The sequence below is a fragment of the Rana temporaria genome, chromosome 3 (assembly GCF_905171775.1).
Source record: "Rana temporaria chromosome 3, aRanTem1.1, whole genome shotgun sequence".
Lineage (NCBI taxonomy): Eukaryota > Metazoa > Chordata > Amphibia > Anura > Ranidae > Rana > Rana temporaria.
In genome coordinates, this window is record NC_053491.1 from 105,546,641 (window position 1) to 105,566,000 (window position 19,360).

A 19,360-nucleotide genomic window follows, 5' to 3' on the forward strand; every position below is an offset into this window, starting at 1 on the left:
TTTTTGCCCCGGTTTTTTTCTTCCTGCCCTTCCCTGGTGGTCCAGGGTGGGCTTCCCTGGTGGTCCATGTGGCGATCCGAGGGGGGGCTGCGCTGATAAACAATCAGCGCGACCCCCCCCCCCCCCCCCCCTGTCAGGAGAGCCGCCGATCGGCTCTCCTCTACTCGCGTCTGTCAGACGCGAGTGAGGAAGAGCCATCAACGGCTTTTCCTGTTTACATCGTGATCAGCCGTGATTCGACACGGCTGATCACGTGGTAAAGAGTCTCCGTGAGAGACTCTTTACCGAGATCGGTGTTGCGGGGTGTCTGACTGACACCCGCAACAACGATCGCCGCGATGCGCGCCCCCGGGGGCGCGCAGTGGCTCAGAATCCTGAGGACGTCATATGACGTCCGGTCAGGATTCTACAACCACTTTTCCGCCGTCCATATGTCATTGGCGGGCGGCAAGTGGTTAACAAGGTCAAATAATTGCTGTGTTCTATAAGCCTATATAAGGCATTCACTGAAAATATATTTGCTTATTGTTTTATTTTGCAAATTGTGTAAAGTGTCTAAAGCCTAACGATTCTTTACTTTCAGTCTATGCATTAAGGTAAAAAAACCTGTGTCCCAAAATCCCCTCCAGCCCCGCTTATACTTACTTAAGCCCATTCCCAATCCAGCGCTGTGCATGAGAGCAGAGGCTCTGCGGACTCTGTTCCTCCTCACTGGCCAAACTGGTAGCAGGGAGAGCCATTGGTTCCCGTCGCTGTCTGTCACATCCTCTGATGAGGGGCGGGCCGAGCCGCCCAGTCTGTGTCAATATACAGGTCAGCTCTAGAGCGATCCTGCACAAATGCCTCCACAGAAAGCGGCTTTCTATGGGGGCACTTGCCAAAGAGGGGAGCCAGAAGCTTTAGGCAGAAAACACGCAACCTGTAGAATTTTTTAAACGTCGCCTATGGAGATTTTAAAGGGTAAATGTTTGACGCCATTTCACGAGAGGACGCAATTTTGAAGCGTGACATGTTATCAATTTCCTTGGCATAACAATATCTTTCATTATCTTTCCCAATATAAAATAAATTGGGTTAACTTTACTGTTGTCCTTTTTTTTTTTTTTTATTAAAAAAAGGTGTATTTTTTTCCCAAAAAAGTGTGCTCGTAAGGCCGCTGTGCAAATACGGTGTGATAGAAGGTATTGCAACGACTGCCATTTTATTCTCTAGGGTGTTAGAATAAAATATATATATAATGTTTGGGGGTTCTAACTTCTAAGTAAAAGGGGTTGTGAAGGAAAAAAATTTTTTTTCATAATGAGCATCCTTTACCTGCAGACATTCCTCTTTTCACTTCCTCATTGTTCGTTTTTGCTCAGAAGTTGCTCTATTTCTTCTCTGTTCTGTTCACTTCCTGCTTGTCTGATTGTTACTGACCACCGTGAAGGGAGGCTTTACTGCGGTGGTCAGTAACGTGCTCGCCCCCTCCTGGGAACTACATCTGTGTGGCAGGACGCTCTTTACGTGTTAGAGACTTCAAGGAGGTGTGAATTACTGGGCGTGCCGCAATGCATACTGGGAAATGTAGTTCTTACATTAAAGCGGGGGTTCACCCTATCGACAGGAAAAAAAAAATTTTTTTTTATTTTACCTTTAAATCAGGCACTGTAGCGCGAGCTACAGTATGCCTGTCCCGAATTTTTTCCCCCCATACTCACCTTGTAGTCGTCCATCGAAGATACCGGGGAATGGGCGTGCCTCTGGAGACGGAGGATGATTGACGGCCGGCTCTGGCGCGTCACGCTTCTCCGGAAATAGCCGAAATAGGCTTGGTCTTCACGACGCGTGCGCATAGCCTGTGCGCACGCGCCGTGAAGAGCCGAGACCTACTCCGGCTGTCTTCGGGGAGAGTGACGTGCCAGGGCCGGCCGTCAATCATCCTCCCTCTCCATAGGCACGCCCATTCCCCTCGGGAGCCGAAATCTACGATGGACGACTACGAGGTGAGTACGGGGTTAAAAAAATCGGGACAGGCATACTGTAGCTCGCGCTACAATGCCTGTCTCGATGGTAACATCATGTGGGTCAGGGTGAACTACCGCTTGAACGAGCGATGCAAACCAGGAAGTGAATGAGAGAACAGAAACTAGAATGCCGGAGGTGATATAGATGAAGGAATTTAATAGGTATTTACTCATTTTTTAACAGAATCATTACACTATTATGTCTGTCTACCTTGCAGACATTAATTTTAGGCAAAATGTTTTTTTCCTTTAGTGACACTTAAATGGAAGGATATGGAAACAGGCAGGGAAGCTCCATTAGCATTGCTGGTTGTCTTGTCATACCAACAGCCACCACAAGAGGGCGCCAGATTCCAGAAGGAACCATAGGACTGCAGAAGGCCGCAAAGCCGCGGCAGCAATAGCCGGCGTGGCCCGACGCGATTGCGAGAGGTGGTGCGCACGGAGACGGGGTACCCCAGGTGCCAGGTCGCTAATTCTAGTTGCAAATTGCAACCTAGCGCCCGAGGTTTATCGAAGACTAAAATGGGACTAAAACTAAAATGGCATTTTAGTCCTAAGACTAAAAGTTAATCTAAATTTGCTGCCAAAATTAACACTGGTATCATCTTTTTGATGTACATTCCTTCACTTGGGGGTCTCTACTGAGGATATTGTTAGCAATTCCTTTATCTCTATGGGGTAACCCCTGTAGTCATTTGTCATTCTAACTGTTACATTGTCAAAATGTTTCTCTATCATCATGTCATTTTAAAGGGGTTGTAAAGGTAAAAAAAAAAAAAAAATCCCTAAAGCTTCCTTTACCTTAGTGCAGTCCTCCTTCACTTTCCTCATCCTTCGATTTTGCTTTTTAATGTCCTTATTTCTTCAGAGAAATCCTCACTTCCTGTTTTTCTGTCTGTAACTACACACAGTAATGCAATGCTTTTTCCCTGGTGTGGAGAAAGCCTCTTGAGGGGGGAGGGGGCAAGCAGGCAAGTCAGGACACTCTCTACTTTGCAGATAGAGAAAGGAGCTGTGTGTTAGTGGGCGTCCTGACACTCCTGCTCGCCCCCTCTAGAGGCTTTCTCCACACCAGGGAAAAAGCCTTGCATTACTGTGTGGAGTTACAGACCGAAGAACAGGAAGTGAGGATTTCTTAGAAGAAATGAGGATATTTAAAAGCAAAATGGAAGGATGAGGTAAAGGAAGCTATTTAGGAAAAAAATGGTACCTTTACAACCCCTTTAAGAATGAAAGAGGGAAGGAGGAGTGAGGGCCGGTTCACACTACTGCGACTTCAAACACTTGCGATATTTTACCATGATTTGCTCCCGCGATTTCAGGGAATGCCAGTCTATAGCGCTGAATTTGCATCGCACATGAAAAGTAGCCTTTTTGAAAGGAGCTTAGATTCGCAACGCATTGATGTGAATGGAACTCATGGAAAACTATGTTAGTAATATGACTTGCGAATTTGAGCAATCGCAACGGATCAAATTCGCAGCAGTGTAAACCGGCCCTAAAGGATGACCCCGCTCTCCGATTCCCGCCCCCCTTAGGCCGCTCTACTCTGGCTTAGTTCAGGGGTCCCCCGTTAGATACCGGACCCATGGGTCCCAGACCCTTTAGAACATCTGCATTCTATAGTTTAGGGTCATGCACTGTACGTTCATTGAGCATGATCCAGGAAAGTTTGTGTTTGAACTGGTCTAACAGCACTATTGCCGATCGCCATGATTTGCAATTATAATTTTTGCTGCTGTAAATATAAACGCTATAAGATGTCTTTGGGGTTTTGACGCAGACTCCACCTTACTGCCCAGCGGTGCCTGTCTCGGGGACTTAAAAAGGTTTACCTGGGTGAAAGTGTAGATAACGTTATACACCCTAATCCAGTACCGTGTGGCTGCATTTTTATAAAGGATTTTTTCCTTTTTGATCCTGCCTTTAACACACTTTCTATCCTAGGTTTACAATGCTTACTCACCATATTGAATCAAGAGACATCATTGTCACTCTAGAACAGGACTTCAGAACACCACCACCACCTCTCTTCCATAGCACAAGTGGAAGTGTTTTGTTGTGCATAACAGCTGAGAAAATTGTAACTGATAGAATAACATCGCAGCCAGAGGGCACAGGAAGTTACCATAAAATTTACAATTATCTCATTTTTTAAATATGCAGTGCTCACTTAAAAAAAAAAAAAAAAAAAAAAAGCAACACTAAATAACTAACTCAAGTGTATGCAAATCAGTATGTGCTAATATATTGTATTTGCTGGCGTATAAGACTACCTTTTACACTTAAAAAAAATGGCCAAAAGGCAGGGGTCGTCTTATACGCCGGGTCAACTGCTTGGATGCCTGCTGGATGTATGGTAATACTGTATGTAGCTTCGGCTATATACATTATATACCGCTTAGCCAATCCCGGTGAGTGATGTATTCAAATTTATACAGAGCCTGCTCGGATTGGAGTAACGACCTCTGCCAATCCGAGCAGGCTACATACAGTAGCCTGCTCGGATTGGCTTTGAGAGTCAGAGAGGAGTGAGCTGATGATGTTACAGCCTTTGCCAATCCAAGCAGGCTTTGTATTCATTAATAGAATACATTGCTCGCTGTAATTGGCTCCAGCTCCAGCAAGAATGAAGAAGAATATGGCTCCAGAAGGAAAAAATATGAAGTGTCGGAAGCCTCGGAAGGGGGGTCGTCTTATACAGTGAGTACAGGCAAAACATCTTTAAAAAAATGTAAAATTAGGGGGTCGTCTTATACGCCTGGTCGCCTTATACACCGGCAAATACGGTACATATATTCAGATTACAGTGGCAAGAATAGGTATGTGAACCCCTTGGAATTAACTGGCTTTCTGCAGTAATTTGCCATTAAATAAGACTTGATCCTTATCTAAGGCTGACCATAGACTGTGCAAATTTCTTTCCTGCAGCCACGGGTTGAAGGAAATTTGCGCAATGTCCCCCATCAGCACAGACAATGTTGACAGAGGAATCCCTCCTGCTGAGCTATTGTTTGCTCCCTGGGAGCGGGTGGGGGAAGACTGGTGATTATCGCTATAGTAGCCGCGTGCAATAATCCAAAGCAAATCCGACAGGCTGGTTGTACCCAAGTTGATCGATCAACTTGGTACATTCAATTAACAAGTAAAAAGGCGCAATGCTTAGATACCTCAAAATGGCAATTTAAAGTCCATAATAGTCCAATGGCAAGTGCAGGGAGAAATTAGGTGAGTCAGTCAGGGCTGCCACCAGGACAACCAGAAGCAAGTTCCAGTAAACTAGGAGAAAGACAAGGAAAGGGGCGCCTCTGAGTATGTATGTAAAACTATTTATTATAAAACCATTGAGTGTTGAGTTCAAGCAAGTCTTCTGAGCTGACGAGGTGGGACTACAAGTTGCAGTGAATCCACTTCTGGCTGCAGCACGACAGGAATCAATCAGGCTGATGTAGAAATGCAGGTCACAGCAAGTCCTCTGAATACTAGCCAAGTGCAGCACTTTGGCGCTCAGAAAGAATGCAGTGATTTAATGGTAAAAGTCCACTTGAGCAGGGACATATTCAAGAGGGGATGGGGGCAGTGTGGTACATTCAGCCTGCCCATTTAATGGTTGAAATTTTGGCTGGTTCCTACTGAACCAGCCAAGATTCGAACCATGTATGGCCAGCCTAAGTCACAATAGACAAACGGTGTTTGTATTCAACAACTAAACAATTCTACTTTCTCATGTCCTTCATTGGACAAACCCATTAACCATTCACAGTGCTGGAAGAAAAAGTAAATGAACCCTTGGCGTTGATAGCAGGTCAAGCCTTCTTTGGCAGCAATGACTTCAAGCAAGCACTTTCAATAGCTCTGGATCAGACCTGCACAATGTTCAGGAGGAATTTTCATCCATTCCTCTTTACAAAAATGGCCTTGGCTTAAACACCGTTGTGGGATGTATGGTTTACGACTCTCTTGAGGTCATTCCCCAGAATCTCTATGGGGTTAAAGTCTGGGCTCTGACTGGGTCACTCCGAAAGGCGCATTTTCTTTTTCTGAAGCCAGTTTGTGGTGGAATTACTTTGATGCTAAGGACCATTGTCCTGCTGCATCACCCAACTTTTTCTAATCTTCAGCTGGTGGACAGCCGCCCTGATATTATCCAGTAAGATATATTTTGGTATACTTGGGAATTAATGTTACCCTTGATGTTCCCCTGAGGCAGTGAAGCAAGCCCAAATGTTGATGCTCCCTTCACCACACTTCACCATTTGAATTATGTTTTGATCTTTCCGAGTGCCGAATACTCTTCCGGAACAATTTGACTTTTGTGTAAAGTGCCTAAGGCTACAAATCATTTTCCCAGTAGCATTGTGCTAGGCTACTCGTTTGGAGAGAGGCGGTTTGCTTCATGGAGTTCTGTCATAGAGACCCTGCCTGTTCAAAGACTTATTGTATGGTAGACTCTTGAACAGGAATGTTTGCCAGTTCCAGTGATGTCCTCAAGCCTTTAGCTGTTACTTATGGATTCTTCTTTACCTCATTGGATGGGATTGTGCTTTGAGAGTCATCTTGGATGAGTGCCCACTTCTAGAAAGAGTAGCCTCAGTACTTAAATGTCTACATTTATAGACAATTTGTCTGTCAACCGGTGGCTGCCTAAACACTTTGAAATTGCTTTGTATTGCTTCACAGCCTTATACGGATGGATCAGCTACTCTTAAAGGGGTTGTAAAGGAAAACATTTTTTTTCATAATAAGCATCCTTTACCTGCAGACATTCCTCTTTTCACTTCCTCATTGTTCGTTTTTGCTCAGAAGTTGCTGTATTTCTTCTGTTCTGTTCACTTCCTGCTTGTCTGATTTTACTGACCACCGCGATGGGAGGCTTTACTGCGGTGATCAGTAACGTGCTCACCCCTTCCTGGGAACTACATGTGTGTGGCAGGATGCTCTCTACGTGTTAGAGACTTCAAGGAGGTGTGAATTACTGGGCTTGCCGCAATTCATACTGGGAAATGTAGTTCTTACATGAACGAGCGCCCCAAACCAGGAAGTGAATGATAGAACAGAAACTAGAACGCCGGAGGTGATGTAGATGAAGGAATTTAATAGGTATTTGCTCGTTTTTTAACAGAATCATTGCACTATTCTGTCTACCTTGCAGACATTAATTTTAGGCAAAAATATTTTTTTTCCTTTACAACCCCTTTAATCTTATGTCTTCAGAGAGCTCCTTTTTGCGAAATATGGTTCACATGAGCTGGTGCTTCTTAACCGCAATCTTAATGTTTGAGTGTATTTTATCAATCAAAGTAGCTAAACCTCCAAATTACTTCATCAACTGGAATGGTTGGGATTCTTCCAGGGCCTGGAATGGCACTGTGACGTCAGCCAACAGTGGGCTAAATTCTGGGTCACAGGTGTGCAAAGTAAATGCACTCCTGTGACCCTGAAAAAAATTAAGCTTTGACCATACTTCTCTTTTAAGGGTGTTCCACTGAAATGAGTTGTAAACTTTAGTGTTTTTTCAGCTTAATGCACCCTTTGCATTAAGGTGAAATAACTCCTTGAAGTTTCTGGCCCTCGTTTTACTTACCTGAGCCCTGAATTTCCATGGGCGTGTCCCCGTCTTCTCTCTCTGCATCTTCTCGGCTCTTTATGGGATAGATTGATAGCAGCGCAGCCATTGGCTTCCACGGCTGACAATCAAATCCAATGACTCAAGGCTGAGTTGTGCTTTCGTCGGCTATGGATGCTGAATGCTGGACATGGGAGCACACCTGCAAGGTAACCCCCTTGGGAGAGCGCTTCCCAGAGGGGGTTATCTGATGCAGAGAGGAGGCGAAGGAGTCGTAGAGGGACCCCAGAAAAAGGCGTTCAGGGCCACTCTGTGCAAAACGAGCTGCACGGTGGAGGCAAGTAGGACATGTCTGTTATTAAAAAAAATAAAAAAAAATAATCAAAACTTTTAGTAACATTTTAAGTCTATGGCTGTTAACCAGTTGCTACTTTTGTTCTTTGCCTGTCCAACCTTCCTTTCCGTGCAGGCAAGGGTTGTGTATATTGAGCTTCGAAACTGTACCCCAGTATACTTCCTGTTTTCTTGACCTCCTTAGCTGTTGATCTATGTTGTTGTTCCAGTTATGGTAGTTTGTTTGTTCTGCCTTTTTTTTCCCTTTTTAATGGATAATGGGTTGTCCTTCACATTAGTTGAGGTGTGTCATGTAACCGTTTACCTTTTAATGAGTGGTGCTTACCTGTCTTGTTTTGGAATATGTCTGGATCGCGCATTGGCTGTTGCCCACCCCTACAGTTGGGCTGCTTTTAGACATCACAAATTCTCTGAATTACTACTTTTTCTGTGTCCCTCATTGTTGGACGATAATGAAAAGAAGATTTTTCTAAAAAAAAATAAAAAATTCTTGAAGTCTGTCTGAGGTACACAGGTTCCCGCTCCTCTGTTATGGCCTTGTGAACTGCTTGCTCATCAAATTGAGACATGAGTTAGTCATGGGGGTCATACGGGGACTGTGAATTACTGCCTTACTGTGCCCCTCATTTGGACTTCAAATATCTTATTTTTCTAATTATAAAATTATGGTATATTCACTTTTGACAAGCTCTTTATACCTTAAAGTGATATTAAAGCTTTTTTTTTATTTTTTATAACAAACATGTTATACTTGCCGGCTCTGTGTAATGGTTTTGCACAAAGCAGTCCGGATCCTCTCCTTCACATGTCCCACGCTGGCTCTCCTGCCTCTTTCCTCCTGCCGATTTCCGATTGACCGCAGCGGGAGCCAACGGTGCCCGCTGCTGCCATAAGCCAATCAGGAGTGCGATTCCCTGGAGAGGCAAGGCTCTCGTGGACATTGCTGGATCGAGAGGGGGCTCAGGTAAATATTTGGGGGGCTGCTGCACACATACGTTTTTTTTTGTTTTTTTTATACTGTCATGTATAGAATGCATGAAGGTAAAAAAAACTTGTGCCTTTACATCCACTTTAACACACGCATATATCTTTATGTGAATCGGCCTATTCTTGATATATAATATTCCGTATTCAGATATTTACTAGTAGTTAATGTGAAGTCTCTTGTTGATCCCTGTTTGTCTCACACACCTTTTTTTATTATAGTTTTGTCAGCCCAGTGGATGGCAGCTATGCGCAGAGAAGAACGCGCCAACATTCTTCATCGCTGTTCTAACGGACATCAATTCAGAACGTCATTACTGTAGCTGCTTCACCTTCTGGGAGGAGTGTGCACCGGTATGTCTTCTTTATCCCATTGCTTTCCACCCATGGTTCTCGTCTTCCTGGAATAGGTTGTTTCTGCTTGCATTGTCTGTAGCACTGCTGGAAGTCTGTTCTGAGATTGCCTCATTGGACAGTAAGGACACTTGACAGGGAAAAGCAGCTGATGGAGCTTAGCTATGAAATATAGCTTAAGTATAAATGACACCCAACCATTGTGAGAAAATTAAGAGGCTTTGGCGTGCAAAGAAACAACTGGATTAACGTATTAAGTAATATTCATAGATGCCGCCTCAGAAGTTTTATCCCTGGATAGATCCACTGCCTTGACATTGTATATTGTGTGATATAACAGTAGGTCGGGATTATTGCTGTGTCCCTGCTATGCCCCTTTTTGCTTGCTGTAAATTAAAAATTATACTGCGAATATTGTGTACATCATCTACTCTTTAGCATTTGTCCTTGTTCACATGGGCATAATGAAGTGTACACCCGTGTAAAGGGACTGCACAGTTTAAGTGTTCTGTGCATACCTGCAGGCAACCCCATATTTTTATTTATTTATTACAGGCCCATCAACTTAGCAATTTACATATATATTATATATTCACTTTAGCCCCTGCCCTTACAATCTTAGTTCTCTAACTCACATTCATACATATACTAGAGCCAATTTAGACCGAACCAATTAAACTACCAGCATGTCTTTGGAGGGTGGGAGGAAACTGGAGTACCCAGAGGAAACCCACGTAGGCACAGGGAGAACATGCACACTCCAGGCAGGTAGTGCTGTGGTTGGGATTTAAACCAACGACCCTAGTGCTGCTCCCAGTTGGGCATCCGTACGGGTTTGTCCCCGAACTCGCACCGTCTGGGAGCAGCAACTGTGCCTCTGAAGCTGCTGCATCTCATTGATTGGACTGTCTGCATGCAAATGCATGGAACACCGGTGCAGGCAAAGACGGCCCTTTGCACACCTAATATGCTCAGGTAAACAAGGTCTTTATGTTAAAATTAGGACTTTATGGTAAAAAAAAAAAAAAAAAACGTCATCCGATCTTTTAAAAAAAAAAAATCATAGCGCCTTCGTTTTTATATTTTGGACATTGCTTTTCTGTAACAATATGTCTGCAAATGTTTATTCTAGAATCTTATTGATCAGAGGGATGGAGAAGCAGAAGAAGGTTTCCCCTTACCATCTACAACTCAACTGTATGCTCCTAAGACTTTGGTGCTTGTATCACGTCTGGACCATCCGGAGGTCTTCAGGGTGAGCAGCTCTTTATGGCTTTTCTCTGTTTGGGATCTGTAGTCACACTTATGTTTTATGAAAAGATAGCTATATAATATCCTGTGTATAGGTTGGTAAGTTTCGTATTCAGTGCATTTAGCAATGAAGTGTGTCGAAGTTGATGATCTGCTACAAGATAGTGAATAATATATAACGAGATACCTACTTTTAAAAGAAAAGCCTGTTTTTAAACCTCGTGGCATGTTGAGATCTTGGCAGTTTTGATTTTTTTTTTTGCCCCATATAGTAAATGATGCCAAGCGCAAGGTCTGCTTTGCACTAGTTTATAAAAAAGGCCCATTCAGACACATGCTTTAGTTCCCTTCCCTAGCATCTCTGTTGGAGTAAAGCTGACTGTGTGTATCCGCTTCTGCTTGACAGATTTTGGTCTAACGATTGCAAAAATTGCAAAAAAAATTCTTGAACAGTGACTGCAGTCAATGGGCTGCATATCAGTGTATCCACCTAGATTCTGTGGATGGAGGAGGCTTTTTTTTTTGTTTCTTTTTTAGATATATATTATTTTGTTTTTGTGCGTTTGTATTATAGCCACTAGCAACAATCACTGTGTTCTCCCAGTGGGGATGGCTTCCCCCATTGGGAGCAGACAATTGCTTGGCAGGAGGGATTCCCCTGTCAGCACTGTCTGTTGATGGGGCAATCGTGTGAATTTCTTTCCTGCAACCCGTGGTTGCAGGAAAGAAGTCTGCACCGTCTATGGCCTGCTTAACTTCATTCTGATAAATTATTACCTGGCTGTTCTGCTGACCTGGCACAAGTATGAAGATTTGGGAAAATGAGTCAGAAGTCTTTTGATGGTTATTTATTCTGGACCAGTGACTCAAAGTAAAAAAGTCAAACAAGCGGGTCCACAATTGCGGCGTCTGATTTTCTATAATATAAGATCTGTTTTTATGAATGACAAATATATGAACATTTGTAAAAAGCTACACTGTTTGACAGTTAATCTAAAGTGGAACTTTAGTCAGAAAATTAAGTCCTGCTAGAGCACTTTAGACTGGCCCCTTTTGCAGGTATAGCTCTGCATAACATTAAAAATAAGTGCCTAGACCTGACACGCATTGTTTTATTTTTCTATCATGTTCTTGTGCTGTTTCTCCTTCGAGACAATCAGTAAAATGTTATTTGGAGAAATAAATAAGTGCCTGTACTGTTAAAAATCCAGTAATACACTGTCTTTCCCTGCTCTTCAATTGCTCACTATTCTTAGGCACTGTGCTGAAATTGTAGAGGCCGATCTGTTGACAGCCTAAAGATTTACTGCTGTTCAGGGGCTCTGGACTTCAACAAAATGGCAGCCCCCAGCAGGAGCAATACTGGAGGCAATTTACAGCACACTTTTTAATTTTAGTAGCATAATAATGTATGTTCCTTGCTAAAGAACATTTTTTTAATCAATTTGTTGGCTAGAGTTCCACTTTAAGAACCTGTGTACCATATTCTATTCCAAGCCCATGGTGGAATCCACGATTCTCATTTGTGAGTTTGTAATGCAAAAAATAAATGAATAAACATTAACACATTATTTTCCTACTAGCTAAACGTACGCATTATGCGTTTTAGTGTCAGTGATGAGGTGTACATAAACTTACATAAACGTATAGACTTGCTCAAACTTCAGTGACAATCTATTGACAAAGTAAAACATAAAATTTGTTTCTTTTTTCTTTTCCCCTTTGCATCAGTTTTTTTTAAATTTCACGTACATGCCTGTAGCATTGTGCAGTGTATTGGCAAACAAGGATAAATGTGTGATATCTGATAATCATGTATGTGCTTTGGCTGGGGGACGAGGAGAAATCTTTTGTTCCATCCCTTTTGTTCCAAAGCAGGACTAATATCCACAGTACCCGCCTCCACTCCAATGTTTGCAAAGTCCTTCACCAGTGCAGACCTCCTCCTAGCCTTTTTTAGGTACTGGGTCATTTGACGTCTAGATTGGCTGGTGCGGCATAATGTAACTGCGCATTCACAACAGTTTATCCTACCATGCAGGTATCACTCAGAGAGTGAGCTGCACAATAAACAGTCTGCCTGGCTCTTAAATGGATTAGTTCACCTTTCATAAAAAAATAAAAGGCAAACGAACACCTTACACCAACCATGGGTGTCCAACCTGCAGCCCTCTAACTGTTGCGGAACTACAAGTCCCGTAAATTATCGCATGGCAAGTCCAATAAGGCACTGCAAGGCTGACCGCTGCAAGCATGACTCCCAAAGGCAGAGGCATGATGGGACTTGTAGTTCTGCAACAGCTGGAGGGCTGCATGTTGGACACCCACGCCCTACAAAGTAGGAAGGGGATTTTGGGACTTTAAATGAGGTCTATGAGTATAGCACCTCCATCCCTAGTAATGTATGTGAAAAAATAGGGTAGGAAAATGTTTGGGACTTTGAATGAGGTTGCAGACATGGTGCGGGTAGTAAAAAACGTACAGATTTATTGGTCACACATTTGCAAAACACCTATCAACATCCAGAGGTCATGTAAATGAAAAACATACATTTCAGAAATAAATGACATTACCACATATTAGAGCACATAATATGTGCAGATACAATGGGGGTAGCAGAGATACAACAATGCTTGACCGGATGTCACATGATCATCCGCATGGATTAATGAGTGCATAGGGTGAATATACATATGTACAGATGTCAAGGTAACAGTTTAGGCGAATATGTAAAGGTAAAAACGACTGGTAAAAGCATGTGTAAATATAATCAGATCAATTAGAATATTGTAATAAAGTATATATAGCATCCGTATTGGCCCGACGCGTTTCGTGTGTGTCACACTCTTCAGGGGCAGATGCTTGGCTTATCTACAAATATATAGAAATTACGGGTAAGGTATAATAAGTCAATAAAGTTTATTTAAACCAGTATAAGGTAGAAACATAGTCCACCTGAAGTACTCACATGGAATCAAAAAATAAGTGAATGGCGGTATACATGGAGCCACGGCCAAAGGGATATGTCCGTCTCGGGAGCTGAGGCGGCACGCCCTACACCCTCCTGGTCGATCCCTGCTGCATCTACCTTTATGAGTGATGAGCTGTCAGTGCCCATGCAGCCAGTGCATGGGTCTGGGGATTTGAAATCCCCGCTATTATTCCCCTTCTTTCTATAGGGCTTCCAGGACAGATCAGAGCAATTCTGATTGGTCATCATTGTCATGTGACCACTTTATCCGGTCAGAATTGCTCTAATCTGTCCAGAAAGAAAAGGAAAAGGAGTAGGGATTTAAAATTCCCCTGCTACATACCGCGTGTGCACTGTTGTACAGTGGGGAGTTTGTAGGGTTGTTCACCTTTTTCTATTTTTTCTATAATATAAAAAACTTTCATTTTTTTTTTTTTTTCCCCACTTTAATGCCTTGTATATTTAACAGAAAGATGTACTGATACAGCACATTTCACTTTGCAGGATTCCCTGGGCCTGATTTATACCATTCATACAGACAAATTGAGCGTGTCTCTGGAGAATGTTGTTGGAAATTTGCTAACCTGCATTGTCCCTGTCGCTGGAGGGTCCCAGGTCAGTGTTCCCTCCTGAATCTTTTACCCCTTATTCTAGAGGTCTGTCACAAGGGGCTTCTCCTAGCATTCACTTTCTATCTCTTGGGATCTAGTAATTGTTGGCTGCTTCAAGATTATGTCTGTTGCTTTCTGACTCTGTGTTGATATGTTTTTTTTTTCCCAGTCTGACCTGGAGCAGGATGGTATGGTATGCACTTCATTATAATTCCTGCCACACTGCACACTGCCTGCTTCTCCTCTTCCATCACATCCTTTGATATGGGGGAAGCATCCTATCCCCAAGCACTAAGATTTCAATAAGACGTTTGGGAAGGCATGAGAGCCACTAACAAAAATGGAACCATAGAATTTGCTTTAAACCTTAATAAACATACAAACGGAAACACAATTTTATATCGTTTTAGCAGTTCTTCATTATATTGAGAAAAGTTTGAAATTTCTGTAAAAATTCTATTTCTGAAGCCTCTTCCAAGAAGAGCAAACATCTACCTGCAACCTTAGTGCAACAGATCTTGAAAACTTGAGGAGGTAGACATGACTTGTCCACAGGAGCCAAACATGTCTGCCTTTTGTTTTATACTGGCTGCAGCAATAACTGCTGTAATCAGATTGGTTGTTAAGCACTGTTGGGCTATAAAATTTATAAGGGGTTTAACTCGACTACAGCGAAAACTTTTTTTCTTTTAATAGTGAAAGGGTTCTGCTGCGTACACACGACCGTTATTCATGTCATGCAAAAAAACTATGTTTTTCTCAAAGTGATTTGTCGTGATTCCTCTCAAGCCTGCCTTGCATACACACGTGAAAGAAAATGCTCAAGCAAAGCGCGGTGACGTACACCGCATACGACGGCACTATAAAGGGGAAGTTCAATTCGAATGGCGCCACCCTTTGCTTTTGCTAATTTCCCCGTCTCATAACTTCTGAGCATGCACGTTTTTTCCCCCCTCGTTAAAGCGTACACACTGGAAAAATTACAAGAAAAAATAGAGTAGGTTCTAAAAAAAAATATTTTTTCTCGTCGAGAGAAATGCTCTGGAGCATACACACGACCGTTGTTTACGACCAATTTAAAAATGGCATTTTTCTCGTCATGAAAAACGGTCGTGTGTACGCGGCATTAGAACCTGTCAGGTTTGTATTGCTTTCTTCTCACTTCATGTCCTGGTGATGGAGCAGAGGGACAGGAAGTGATGTTAAGTTAATCCGACTGCAATTTCCTTTCTTGTTGACACCTTCCCCACATCTCCACTTTCCATTTCTTGCCTTGGTGTCAGAGATAAAATTGTAGGGGAAAAATCTTCATGGATCACAGAAAGCAGTAGGAAACCTGACTGAAGTTCTAACCTTTCTGATGGTTTACATCTGCTGAATAATTTTAAATTCAGATTAGATCTTTAAACCTTGAAGCATCTTGGAGATACAGGTGTGAATGTCTCCTGAGTCATGAAGTTCCTCCAAATACGAAAGCAATACAGTAGTCCAAATTTTGGTGTTCTATTTTCCTTTAATCAAATAATGTGAGGTAACTCTCAAAGTACAGTCATGGCTGCTTATACCAGCAAATACATGGGTAGGTGTGGACACTGCTATTCTTCAGTTCCAAAATGACTTCTGCTTATAAAGCCTATGTCAAGCAACAATGTTTTTTCTACTTTAAAGAAGAACTCAATGAAAATGTTTTTTTTATTCTTCCATGCAGTGGGGCTTTGCCCTCACTGCATAGGTCAACTGGTTGTTTTGTCTAGGGGGGCGCAAGTAAAAGCTATACTTGCCTGATCCTTCGATATTCCGGAAAACTACGCTCCCCCCTGTCCAGCAGTGGACTGTTCCTGCCGTTTTCAGCCCAGATTCACATATTTGAATGGCTAATCAATGGGAGCGCCACCATGCATCCAGCCTAAATGTGCGCCCACCCTACGCCGGCAAGTTACGTCGGCGGGATGAAGCCTGTTTTTAGAGCATCTTAGTTTGTGGGTCTGGCGCACAGATACGACAGCGCACATTTGCACTTACGTCGGCGTATCTTGTTATACGTCGGCGTAAGTGCTTTGTGAATCTGGGCCTTCATGTCCAGAGCCAGTCTATGGGCGTGAGGACATCAGGAACAGTCCATTCACAAAACTGCTAGCGTGCGTTGGGGGGGGGAGGTGGCGGGCGTAGTTAGAAGAGGCAGGGACCAGTCTTGTGCTCGGAGGATCCACTGATTGGATAAGTACCGTATTTATCGGCGTATACCGCGCACTATTTTGCCCTGAGAATCGGGGCAAAATCGTGGGTGCGCGATATACGCCGATACCCGCTTTCCCGCCACGAGTTTGAATACTGCGCCGGCATATACCGAGCGCAGTACACTCGTGAATCTTCGGGCAGTCTCGGCGCCTCTCGCACTGACGTCCTGAGCATACAGGACGTCAGCGCGACAGTTGCCGAGCCTGCCCGAAGATTCACCAGTGTACTGCGCTCGGTATATGCCGGCGCAGTATTCAAACTCGTGGCGGGAAACGAGCGGGGAGGACGCGAGGACGCCGCAGAAGGACACCCGACCCGCCGAAGAGGACACCCGACCCGCCGAAGAGGACACCCGAAGCCGCAGAAGGACGCCGGACCCGACCAGGCCGCCGCGCAAGACACCAAAACTGTAAGTACAAAAAAAAACAAAAAAAGTTTTTTCCACAGGATTGGGGGCCACTTTAGGGGTGCGCGGTATACGCGGGAGCGCGTTATACCGCGATAAATACGGTATATCTTTCCTCCACAATCCCCTAGACCAGTGATGGCAAACCTTGGCATCCCAGATGTTTTGGAACTACATTTCCCATAATGCTCACCTACACTGCAGAGTGCATGAGCATCACTGCCCTAGACAAAAACGAGCAGTTAGCCCATGCAGTGTGGGCATAGCCCCACTGCATTTGAATTCTTTTTTTATTTTTATTTTTCTGGAGTTCTTTAAGAAGGGTTACAGTCCCTCCTATCAGGTTATTACTTCCTGTTAGAGAGATTTCCCTTTTACATCCTGTCTTGGAGATGTAACAAGAAATGGGAAAGTGAACAAAATTTCCATCATAGAGTGTTATCACTAAAAACAGGTGTCTCTTTTAGAGGATTACATCCCTGAATGCAGAAGGCCCTAAAGGCAAGTACGGCATTCAGCCTTGTCCTGTGTATTTCAGCATGCCATAGACTTTGTTTGGCTGCAGGCAATGGACTGAATGCTTTACCTGTGCCACTATGGCACACAAAAACACTGGGATTGCATGCACAGATATTAGACTTTCCATGTGCAAGGGGCCTTAAACAGAAACAGTGTAAGAACCTGAACTGGACCTGGTATTACTGCACAGTAGCTCAGAGTGGTAGCGGTAGTAGCAGCAGCAAATAAAGCCAATCTGTTGTCCTGTAGTACTCATGTACTGATGATGGACATGCTGATAGGAGAACGCAGAGTAATAAGAGAAAGGGGCTTCTCCATCTACTTCTCCTTCTCTGTCCAATCACATAGGAGGGAGCAGAGTGATAAGAGAAAGGGGCTCCTCCATCTTCTACTTCTCCTTCACTGTCCAATCACATAGGAGAGGGCAGAGTGACAAGAGAAAGGGGCTTCTTCACTGTCCAATCACATAGGAGAGGGCAGAGTGACAAGAGAAAGGGGCTTCTTCACTGTCCAATCACATAGGAGAGGGCAGAGTGACAAGAGAAAGGGGTTTCTTCACTGTCCAATCACATAGGAGAGGGCAGAGTGACAAGAGAAAGGGGTTTCTTCACTGTCCAATCACATAGGAGAGGGCAGAGTGACAAGAGAAAGGGGTTTCTTCACTGTCCAATCACATAGGAGAGGGCAGAGTGACAAGAGAAAGGGGCTCCTCCATCTTCTACTTCTCCTTCACTGTCCAATCAGGTGCTGTGGCAGACACAAGGCATGTGTTACCTAGCCGGAGCAGTAAAAAACAGAACTGTTCTCTCTGGCAGAGATGTGGAAAGTCAAAACTCAAATTAAATTAATTTTTTTTTTTTTTGTATCTGTGTTTGCCTGGAGGTTAGCTTTCAGCAACTAAAAATGTTATTATTACAGGTATTTATATAACGACAATTTACGCAGTGCTTTACATATATTGTACTTTCACATCAGTCCCTGCCCTCAAGGCACTTACATTGTAAGGTCCCTACCTAACATACATACACATACTGGGGCAAATTACACTACCAGCATATTTATTGGTGTGTTGGGAGTATTCCCATGCAAGTACCAAGAGGACATGAAAACCTAATGCAGAATAGGGTTGTCCAGGTTCGGATTTGAAACGATGACTCTAGGGCCACGATACGTCTTACAGCTACAAAACTTTGCCATTGCACATTTAAAGTAGTTGTAAACCATTAATGTCTTGAATGGGCCAATCATTCGCAATCACTAACCTCCTTGATATGTCCCAAAAGCTATTATTGCTCGCTTTCACGTGACCACGATTCCCCTGCATTGGCAAACACAGGGCGGCCGATGGGCATGTACATTCTTTTCTACCACCCTCATTCATGAGAAAGCATGTGATGTGCATGCGTCACAAGAAAGGGGGGTGAAACGTGGGAATAAGTGGGCAGATTTGGCTGGCTAGGGGGCGAACAAAAATAGCCAGAGAAAGGAGGGCTTCTGAATGGCTTGATTAGGTGGTAGTTTGTAATTTAGCCATTCATAAAGCTAAAAAGTGGATAATAGGAGAAATCGTAATCCTAGAAATATAGGGAAGATTAGCATTTTTGCCGAGAATTACATTTTAATATCTACATTGTATACTCCTTTTAAAAGGCTTTCCACAGATACATTTCAGTTAATGGTGAAGTCTGATTGGCTCAGTCAGTTTTTTTTTTTTTTTTTGGGGGTCTCCATCCTTAAGATCTCCCTGCCATAGTTCCTGATTGTATACTTGTCTTTAAGTCTTGCAAAAACACATGTTTTTTTCTCATCTGCTGCATTCTCCATAGTAATATAAAAAATTCCTCATGGGGAGTGTACCTTTCCTAATTGGTTTGGCAGATTAGGAATTTCACGCATTGGGATCTCACTACTGGAGTATCTGAAAGATACGGGAATGCTTGGGTCAAACTATTTATTGGGCCTAGATGAGAAAATATGTTTCTATTTTATATATAAAGAGATTAAAGTAGGCATGAGCATCTAGGGTGGAGTATTAATAAAGTAAGCCAGGCAACTGTATTGTTAAGCTAACGTCATGTTTTAAGGGGGTAACTTTTT

The 19,360-nt window shown here is 43.3% G+C and overlaps 1 protein-coding gene across 6 annotated transcripts in view; it reads left to right on the forward strand.

Moving 5' to 3' along the window:
- The window catches only part of SBF1 (SET binding factor 1), a 175,642-nt gene that overhangs the window by 104,316 nt on the left and 51,966 nt on the right, over positions 1-19,360 (forward strand). For 3 of the 6 annotated variants that reach the window (XM_040343181.1, XM_040343183.1, XM_040343186.1), the window contains exons 3-6: positions 9,136-9,267; positions 10,400-10,522; positions 13,994-14,104; positions 14,270-14,293. In XM_040343181.1, coding sequence (XP_040199115.1) covers positions 9,136-9,267; positions 10,400-10,522; positions 13,994-14,104; positions 14,270-14,293 — 390 coding nt within the window. The remainder of the gene's footprint in view (positions 1-9,135; positions 9,268-10,399; positions 10,523-13,993; positions 14,105-14,269; positions 14,294-19,360) is intronic. The other 3 variants (XM_040343182.1, XM_040343184.1, XM_040343187.1) reach the window with 1 other exon arrangement.